The sequence below is a fragment of the Cottoperca gobio genome, chromosome 24 (assembly GCF_900634415.1).
Source record: "Cottoperca gobio chromosome 24, fCotGob3.1, whole genome shotgun sequence".
Lineage (NCBI taxonomy): Eukaryota > Metazoa > Chordata > Actinopteri > Perciformes > Bovichtidae > Cottoperca > Cottoperca gobio.
In genome coordinates, this window is record NC_041378.1 from 18592434 (window position 1) to 18603120 (window position 10687).

Here is a 10687-nt window from a genome sequence, read left to right on the forward strand (position 1 = left end):
CTGAAGGGTGAAGTAATAACTTTCAAACAAAATACAGATGTGACAAGAACTGATATCATACAAGCTCCCATTATACAATCACGGAGTCAAGTTAATGTTAAATGCGAGGGGACAGCGGAACAAGCATCACTTCTTTTTGAAGAAGATCATAAAACAGAAAAAGAAAGCTCCATGGCTTAATTCACAAATCTGCAAACTAAAACAAAAGTCGAGAAATCTTGAAAGTAAATGGCGTTCCACTAAATTGGAAGAATCTCGTTTAGTCTGGTTAGATCATCTTAAAACGTATAAGAAGGCTCTCCGTAATGCCAGAGCAGCTTATTACTCTTCCTTAATAGAAGAAAGTAAGAACAACCCCAGGTTTCTTTTCAGCACTGTAGCCAGGCTGACAGAGAGCCACAGCTCTACAGAGCCTTCTATTCCTATATCTCTCAGTAGTGACGACTTTATGAGTTTCTTTAACGATAAAATTATAATTATTAGAGACAAAATTAATCTCCTCCTGACCTCAATTGGTAATGACTTAACTTCAACTGCCGTAATTTTAAAAACATCTGTAACTCCTGAAATATATCTAGACTGTTTTACTCCAATCAACCTTAACCAACTAACTTCAACAATCTCATCGTCTAAGCCATCAACCTGTCTTTTAGACCCGATTCCAACTAAACTGTTTAAAGAAGTTTTACCCTTAATTAACACCTCGTTATTAAATATGATCAACCTGTCTCTATTATCTGGCTACGTACCAAAATCCTTCAAAGTAGCTGTAATAAAACCACTTCCTAAAAAGCCTAGTCTTGATCCAGAGGTTTTAGCCAACTATAGGCCGATATCTAACCTTCTCTTTCTCGCTAAGATCCTTGAGAAAGCAGTTGCAAAACAGTTATGTGATTTTTTACATAATAGTTTATTTGAGGTTTTTCAATCTGGATTTAGAGTTTATCATAGCACAGAGACGGCACTGGTGAAAGTTACCAATGACCTTCTTTTGGCATCAGACAAAGGACTTGTCTCTGTTCTTGTCTTGTTAGACCTCAGTGCTGCTTTCGACACTGTTGATCATGACATTCTACTACAGAGACTGGAACATTGTGTTGGCATAAAAGGAACCGCACTAAGCTGGTTCAAGTCCTATTTATCTGAGCGATCTCAATTTGTACTTGTTAAGGATAAATCCTCCATGACAGCCAAAGTCAGTCTTGGAGTTCTGCAGGGTTCTGTACTTGGACCGATTCTATTCACCTTATATATGCTTCCTTTGGGCAATATTATAAGGAACCACTCTATAAACTTTCATTGTTATGCGGATGATACCCAATTATATCTATCAATTAAATCAGATGAAACCAATCAATTGGCTAAACTTCAAGCATGCCTTAAGGACATAAAAACTTGGATGTCTAGCAACTTTTTGATGTTAAACACAGACAAAACTGAAGTTATTATACTTGGCCCTAAACGCCTCCGAAACGCATTTTCTAATGACATAGAAGCTCTGGATGGCATTAACTTGGCCTCCAGCACCACTGTAAGGAATCTTGGCGTCATCTTTGATCAAGATCTGTCGTTTAACTCCCACATAAAACAAATCTCAAGGACTGCCTTCTTTCATCTACGTAACATTGCAAAAATAAGACGCATCCTGTCTCAAAATGATGCAGAAAAACTAGTCCATGCATTTGTTACTTCAAGGCTGGATTACTGCAACTCATTGTTATCAGGTTGTCCCAAAAAGTCGCTTAAGATTCTTCAGTTGATCCAAAATGCAGCGGCACGTGTAATGACAAGAACAAGGAAACGGGATCATATTACTCCTGTATTAGCTGCACTGCACTGGCTCCCGGTAAAATACAGAATAGAATTCAAAATCCTTCTCCTGACTTACAAAGCAATTAATGGTCAGGCTCCAGCATATCTTAAAGATCTCATAGTACCTTATAAACCAACTAGAGCATTACACTCCCAGACTGCAGGGTTACTTGTGGTTCCTAGAGTCTCTAAGAGTACAATGGGAGCCAGAGCCTTCAGCTATCAAGCTCCTCTCCAGTGGAACCAGCTTCCAGTTTGTGTTCGGGAGGCAGACACACTCATCCACATTTAAGAGTAGGCTAAAGAATTTCCTTTTTGATAAAGCTTATAGTTAGGGCTGGCTCAGATTTGCCCTGGATCAGCCCCTAGTTATGCTGCTATAGGCTTAGACTGCCGGGGGACACCTCCCTGCTCTCTTCCTTCTCTTCCTCTCTCCTCCCCTCCCTCTCTTCTTCTCCCTCTATCTGTATACATTTATGTAAATGTATGTTACTAACTCATCATCCGGGGCATCATCCCCAGAGTGTCTATCTCTCATGTGGCAGGTTGCCACTGATAAAGTTTACGTCAGGATCATGAATCGTGGCTGCGCCTGCTGCCCTGGTCCTGCTGGACACCGGGAAGCCTTTTTGACATTTTCCTGGATTCATCCATACTTTCTCTTTTTTTCAACACAACATAATTTCTGTCAAATGTTGTATTTTTACTATGTTGTTTATCCTGTACACACGACATCTATTGCACGTCTGTCCGTCCTGGGAGAGGGATCCCTCCTCAGTTGCTCTCCCTGAGGTTTCTTCCATTTTTCCCCCTTTAATTGTGGGGTTTCTTTTAGGAAGTTTTTCCTTGTGCGATGCGAGGGTCTAAGGACAGAGGGTGTCGTAACCTGTACAGTCTGTAAAGCACACTGAGACAAATGTATAATTTGTGATATTGGGCTATACAAATAAATTTGATTTGATTCAGTGTTGCGTGCAGTCCCTCTATAAGGTCCAGTGGTTCAATGAAGACTTAGTTGAACTCAACTGTAAGTATGAAGTGATGGAGAAAAACGCCTTAATGTTATCACACTGAAAAGCTGGACACATCCATTAACAGTTTGTTTTATTATCAACACGTGTTAAATGTTCACAGCTGACACTACTAGCAATGGAGAAAGCTTTTGCATCACGTATAATCACAAGCTGGAGAGCTGCATCGAAACAACGATTTTAATTCTATCCAGTTATTTACCCCTCTTCTCACGTAGCTTACACCATCGTGTTTCTTATAACGTGAAATGGACAGAAAGGAAAAGCAGTCCCGCAAAAGTGACTTTCTTTTCACTAACACAACTTCGACACAATACAGCGTTTCTACAGTTACTGTGGTGTCTTCCTGATCCCTCATCCACTTCTCAGAGAACTTCATCTGAATTTATTATCATTTTGATTTGAAAGCCTCTCACCGTCTCCCGTGCTGCAGTACCACTCTCTGCCTGAACGGTTACTGACATAAATATCGCTCTGACAGCATTGTTATTAACGCGTCTGCGTCTGTTTCTTGACTTAATCCAAGATAGTGTTGAAACTCAGGAAATTTGTTTGAAATTACAATTCCATGGTGAGGATATATGAGCAAATATCTTTCTTCAACTGTCAAATGTCTGGCCCTTAGCTTTCTTCAAATCTGGCCCCCTGAACAAAATAGTTGAATTGCGTCGGCCAGTCTGAACTTGGACTTGCTTTCTGAACCTGGGGCATGTATATTTAACTGGGCTTTGACTTTATTAAAGGCCGAAACATAAAACATTTTCATGGCATCCTTTGCACTTATGATGTGTACACTGTAGCGTTGCTCCCGTAAATGCCTGCATAGACATTCCAAACACCGACATTAACAACATCCCTATCACCACCATTACCTTCTTTACCCTTAATATTGTTATGCCCGCACGAAACACCAGCTTTAACATCAACACCAACAGCAATGACACCCTCCCCGATAATGCCATCAACGCTGCTGTGGTGCTAGTCAAAGTAAATGCGACAATTCAGAATGTAACTCTGAGCTACAGCAAGTTAAATCAGTCCCTGTCACTACATCCTCAGTGCGTCTTCTGGAACTTCACACTCTTAAATAATCTGGGTGCCTGGGATGATGAGGGGTGTGAGTTTATTTCTGAAATAAACAACACTGTAACCTGCAGATGCAACCATCTCACCTCCTTTTCAATTCTGATGGCAACAGACATCCCTCGAGCAGTGAGAGAAGCCTTGGAAATAATCACTTATGTTGGAGTTGGGATTTCTCTGGCAAGTTTAGTTATATGTCTCATTATTGAAGGATACGTTTGGAAAGCCATTACTAGAAATAGCACTGCCTTCATGCGTCATGTTTCCATCATTAACACTGCCCTGTCTCTGTTGATCGCTGACATCTGTTTTATCATTGGTGCCTCTATTTCCAAGAACCTAGAGGAGGACTATAAAGCTTCAGTTGATCCTTGCAGCACAATAAAAAATTTTATGCACTTTTTCTACCTTGCTGTGTTCTTTTGGATGCTTGTCTCAGGCCTTCTGCTCTTTTACCGGACGGTCATGGTCTTCTCCCACATGTCCAAGTCAACCATTTTAGCGATAGGCTTCATATTGGGCTACGGGGCCCCTCTGATCATTGCTGTTATTACTGTTGCTGTCACAGCACCACAAGATGGATACATCAGCAAAAACAATGTCTGTTGGCTCAACTGGTCTCCGACAAAAGCCCTGCTGGCCATGGTGATACCTGCATTAACTATAGTTTTCATCAACATAATAATCGTAATCGTGGTATTGTTCAAAATGCTGAGAAGAGGTGTGGGAGATGTCGTCCAAAACGATGAAAAGCACACGCTGGTGGTCATATTAAGGTGTGTGGTTATTTTGACACCTTTATTTGGACTGACCTGGTCTTTAGGAGTGGGAACCATTGTAACATCAAACAACAACGGAATCCATATTACCTTTGCACTCTTCAATTCACTACAGATATTTGCATCCATTAAAATACAAGATTGTAAAATTCTTACATGGCAGTATTTTTGTGTAATACATTTTATTTTTGTGATATGATGATAAAGAAATGTGCATGCCATCTGTTTTTCCTCAGGGTTTCTTCATTTTAGTGTTTGGGACACTATTTGATTCAAAGGTATGTTATGATGCATAAGAGCAACATACAGGACTGTCTCAGAAAATTAGAATATTGTGATAAAGTTCTTTATTTTCTGTAATGCAATTAAAAAAACAAAAATGTCATACATTCTGGATTCATTACAAATCAACTGAAATATTGCAAGCCTTTTATTATTTTAATATTGCTGATTATGGCATACAGCTTAAGAAAACTCCAATATCCTATCTCTAAATATTAGAATATCATGAAAAAGTATACTAGTAGGGTGTTCAACGAATCACTTGAATCGTCTAATTAACTCGAAACACCTGCAAGGGTTTCCTGAGCCTTGAAAAACACTCAGCTTGGTTCAGTAAACTAAATCACAAGTATGGGGAAGACTGCTGATCTGACTGCTGTCCAGAGGACCATCATTGACACCCTCCATCAGGAGGGTAAGACACAAAAAGAAATGTCTCAAAGAGCAAGCTGTTCACAGAGTGCAGTTTCAAAGCACATCCACAAAAAGTCTGTTGGAAGGGGGAAATGTGGCAGGAAACGCTGCACAACCAAGAGAGATGACCGCAGCCTTAACAGCATTGTGAAGAAGAGTCGCTTCCAGAATTTGGGGGAGCTTCAAAGACAGTGGACTGAAGCTGGAGTCCAGGTATCAAAAGCCACTGTTCACAGACGTGTCCGGGAAATGGGCTACAATAGCCGTATTCCCATGGTCAAGCCACTTCTGAACTCAAGACAACGGAAGAAGCGTCTGACTTGGGCTATGGAAAAGAAGCACTGGACAGTTGCAGAGTGGTCCAAAGTCCTCTTTTCAGACGAAAGCAAGTTTTGTATTTCATTTGGAAGTCAAGGCGCCAGAGTCTGGAGAAAGGCTGGAGAGGAGCAAAATCCAAGTTGCTTGAAATCCAGTGTGAAGTTCCCACAGTCAGCGATGGTTTGGGGAGCCATGTCAGCTGCTGGTGTTGGTCCACTGTGTTTCATCAAGCCCAGAGTAAATGCAGCTGTGTACCAAGAGATTTTAGAGCACTACATGCTTCCGTCTGCTGAAAAGCTCTATGGAGATGAGGAATTCATTTTCCAGCATGATCTGGCACCTGCCCACAGTGCCAAAACCACCAGTAACTGGTGTACTGACCATGGCATTACTGTCCTCGATTGGCCTGCCAATTCCCCTGACCTGAACCCAATAGAGAATATGTGTGGTATTGTGAAGAAGAAGCTGAAAGACACCAGACCCAACAATGCTAATGAGCTAAAGGCCGCTATTGAAGCATCCTGGGCATCCATAACACCTCAGCAATGCCACAGGCTGATTGCCTCCATGCCACGCCGCATTGATGCAGTAATCCGTGCAAAAGGATTCCCAACCAAGTACTGAGTGCATTAATGGACATTTTCAAATGTTTGATTTTGTTTTGCTGTTATAAATCTTTTTTTTTACTTGGTCTGAGGAACTATTCTAATTTTTTGAGATAGGATTTTTGAGTTTTCTTAAGCTGTAAGCCATAATCAGCAATATTAAAATAATAAAAGGCTTGCAATATTTCAGTTGATTTGTAATGAATCCAGAATGCATGACATTTTTTTTTTTTTTTTTTTTTTTTTTTTTTAAATTGCATTACAGAAAATAAAGAACTTTATCACAATATTCTAATTTTCTGAGACAGTCCTGTAATGTAGCATTTGCATATTACTAAACCCTGTTCCGTTCCCTGCCCGCCCGGCTTCTGGCACGACACCGGCATTGCTGCCCGCCAAATAGTAACATGATGTTGCTTTAATGTGTAAGCAGGCTCTATTTATGAGCATTCATTTTGTGTCTTAAAGGTGGTAAAAGTTGAAGAACTCGGAGCTTGAATGTCGAATCAAAACAGCAATCCTCTAGTTCAATCGATATATTTATTAACGTGATAAGTCAAACATAGAAAATATTCTCAGCTGAGGACACAATTCGCAAAGCCGTTTCCACAGACTGCATGGCTCAAAAACCCCCATCTTGCTGTCTCACGGCTCCGCTCCAGTGTGTCCAAAGGCTCGTAAAACATGTGGCTACATCGATGGAGTAGGCGTTGACCTTCTCCTCATTGGTCCCAGTTGGCGCCAATACGCTCCTCCGTCAGCAGTCAGGAAGTAATGGTTTGTTGACCTGTTCTCTTAAAGGGGAAGTGCCCCTATTATGTTTGTATTACATTCAGTGCAGAAAATACATAATTGCGCAGAAACATATTGATTGAGGTAGACAAATACATATGATAGTTTTTCCAGAGTGGATTAATACAATTAGGATTAATTTACCTCACAGTCTCACATTGGAAACGCCTATGGCGTGACCTCATCAGAAGCTCCTGTTGTATTCTGCCACCCAGGAATGGCAGGAATCAAGCACATCAGTGTCAAGGAGAGTTGAGACCATTCCCCTATAAACGCTTGAAACTACGCTGCCAGTCATTCAAAAATATTTTCTTGCTACGACCAAAACATTTCTTTCCTGGACTTAGCTAAACTGTCGTTTGATATGAGAGAAAACTCGGTCATAGGGTAATTTGTTCTCGCTGTGTTTAGTTAATTGAGCTTTCAGCAGCTAGCCAAACTGAATGGTAACACTTTGTGTGGACAGAAGTAGAAAGTAGAATCATTTTCCCAAAATATTGATAGCTTCACTTGGCTAATGCATTACAGAGTAGCAATACTCCCGCTGTATAACCCGCCTAGAAGTGGCAACACTCCAAATCGGATTTTGCTATCCCCTAGCCACACCGGGTTAGCAATTGGAACACACAGGTACAGCGTAACATTAGGTGAGCATTTTGGAATGACTGGCAGCCTAGTGTAAAGCCTTTTTATAGGGGGAGGGTCTCCACCCTCCTTAACACTAACATGCTTTATTCCAGCCAATCCTGGCTGGCACAATGCAATGCAATGTTGACCTTCCCAATGTGAGACACTCACTCATGCTACTCAGAGAACCTCAGAGAACTCAAAGTTATTACTGTTGTCGTTGGCCGAGGTGGAGCTCATTTTTACTACTTCACACGCAATCCGTTGTTTTTTATGTAATCTGCAAAGTAACTGTTAATTATCAAATAATAGTAGTGGACTACAAAGTACAATATATAAATATATATATATATATATATATATATATTTATAAAACGGACATGCCAAATCAAGCAATCTGATTGGTTCTTAGCCGTGATATAATGTGTGCATATCATGGGTAGAATTGTAGTTACTTTTCACAACAAGTCAGTATCCCTCCGCGTCTGAGAAAAAGCTACAGCTGTTAAATTACGTCTGTTAGTTAATTGATTAAGTACAATTACACACCTAGTACAACCTTACAGACTTGGTACACTGTTCTAAACAAGTCACCACGCAATACAAGTGTTGATTTACATACCGTCTTGCTTCCATTTTAATTAAATCCGCTGTTTTCCGGCTCTATTTCTCCACGGTGTGTGTGTGTGTATTCGCTCAGAACAAAGGCGCTGTTTCGCGGGCTTCTGGGAGGGCCGTAAGTGAAGTTACCGTTATGAATCGATATGTGATGTGAAGCGCAGAGTCTCAGCTTTCAGAAACCGTTGAAATATTTTCGATTGCGCAAACTATGGCATAATTACGGTAATCCAAAACTTTGCTTGCAATCGCCGACACATTCGGTGTTAAAGGGAAACAAATTTACAAAGCTTTACTCTGGAGGAGTGGATTGATCAGTGCCTATCTCCAGAGAAAAAAGCCCCTAAAAGACGACATGCAGAGCTACGTGAAGAGCAGGTAGACCAAATAATCGATCAACGTTGTCTGTCTAATATGTTCGCTAGCTGTTAGTGTTGTTGCATAGCAACCACCTCCCACTATGTTTTGTGCAGAAGGCAACGGAGGGACTATTTTATATTAAACATCATTATTTAATAATAAAAACTATTTAAATTGGAGTGTGTATTTTTCTTTCATATTGCCCCACTTGGTAACCGTTTTATAAAAGCAATAGCTCACTTCAGACCGTGATATATGCTCATTATATCACAGTTAAGGGGGTTGTACCACGCCCCTTAACTGTGATATAATGATCATATACCACGGTCTGTCGTGAGCTATTGCTTAAATATAATATATAAAGTAGTATAATATTTCTCTCAGAAATGTAGTGGAATATACAATACTTAAGTACAAGTACCTCAAAATTGTACAGTACAATAGTACAGTACTTGAGAAGATCTACTCAGGTACTTTCCACCATTGCCACTTGCCAGTGTCTGCACGTTAAGTAGAGCTAGAGGCAGAAAGCAATTAGTTTAGCTTATCATAGTGACTGGGAGCAGTTGGCTCTGTACACAATCTGCCTACCAACACAAAATAAGTCAGTCAATCAGTGTTAATCTTGCTAAATATTTCCTAATATTGCACAGTCGTTGAATACTATTGATTTTGACATTGACATGAATTTGATTGTGCCTGTAGATCCGTTCTATCCTCTCAAGGAAATTCCCTACAACAAGCACAACCTCTAATACAACAAGAGTACCGGTAAGTGATTTGTTTTTTGTTTTTAAATGTACCAAAACTATTGCATACATGTTTAGTTTATACAGGTTTACTTTGCAGGTGTTCTCAATGTATTCTACCTGTAGTTAAATCTACATTTTGGATAAATGCTACAGACATTATTACAATCAATCTCAATGAAAATATGCAAGAGTGTTTCCTGCAATCACTTAATGTTCTATTTTTCTTTTTCTACTCTAGAGTACAAGTGGTGGCATTTCCTCTCTCAGTGGACTAAACTGGATACGTCGATTGCGTAGAAGCAAGTTGTTGTTCTAAATTCAGCAGTTTGTCCGCTTACTTGAATATGTTTTCTTATTAACTATTTGTCCTTTGTCTTTCAGATATCTACCGTGTGTCAGAAGCTACAAACTCAAGAAGCACTGGTGCATCGGAGTCATTCACCAATATCTGAATCAACGCATCAAACTGTATATATACAATGTTTTTCATTAGGCCTACCGATTCAAAAGATCTGCCAGATATTATAAGATTTTTCAGTACATAATTAGAAACTTAAAAGTATACAGTTCACTGGGATGATATTGTAAAATCCGGTGCAACAAACATGAAAGACAGCATGGTCATTTTATCGTTCCCATTTCTTTAACAAGAAGCCTTCATAAAGCAAGTGTGACATATCTGAAATGTAAAGTTGAGTGACACAAAATTGTAAATAAAACTGCTATTATATATTATTTTGAATTGTGAAGTGTATTGCTGCTTGATCTGAGACTTGAAATGCACGAAAGTCAGAGAAAGGAACAAGTAGAGAAGGAACATATAATTATTGAATTTATCACAAATAGATCCTGAATAACTCAATCAATGACTGTCAGTAATGATAAGTTATCATATTTATGTACACTCAAGTCGGGAATTATACTGACTAGTTTCTAGGTTTTTAATGATTCATTTAACATGACCATGGCTATGTCCATTTAAGTGAAGTAGAACATCATACTTCCTTTCTGAAAAGTAGCTAGTAAGAATTTAACAAAGTAACACTATTACTCCTCATGCCTAAACCAAACCAAACCAACCAATGAAGGCAACGAGTTCTAGCCAATCAGAGGCATAGTAGCAGAGTGTGTGTTTTTCGGAACAATGGATGTTTGTTTTAGGAGTAATGGACCGTCGGATAAATGGACTTTGGCTCCAATGGGACATTTTTCAG

At 39.7% G+C, this 10687-nt stretch overlaps 1 protein-coding gene across 1 annotated transcript; it reads left to right on the forward strand.

Annotated features, from left to right (window-relative positions):
- Nucleotides 1–3737: 3737 nt before the first annotated feature.
- On the forward strand, nt 3738–10208 carry LOC115003953 (adhesion G-protein coupled receptor F1-like). The gene is made up of 5 exons (XM_029425894.1): nt 3738–4820; nt 4942–4983; nt 9427–9492; nt 9712–9772; nt 9855–10208. Exons 1-5 carry the CDS (start codon nt 3738–3740, stop codon nt 9923–9925), a joined length of 1323 nt encoding a protein of 440 aa, XP_029281754.1. The 3' UTR covers nt 9926–10208.
- The last annotated feature ends 479 nt before the right edge of the window (nt 10209–10687 follow it).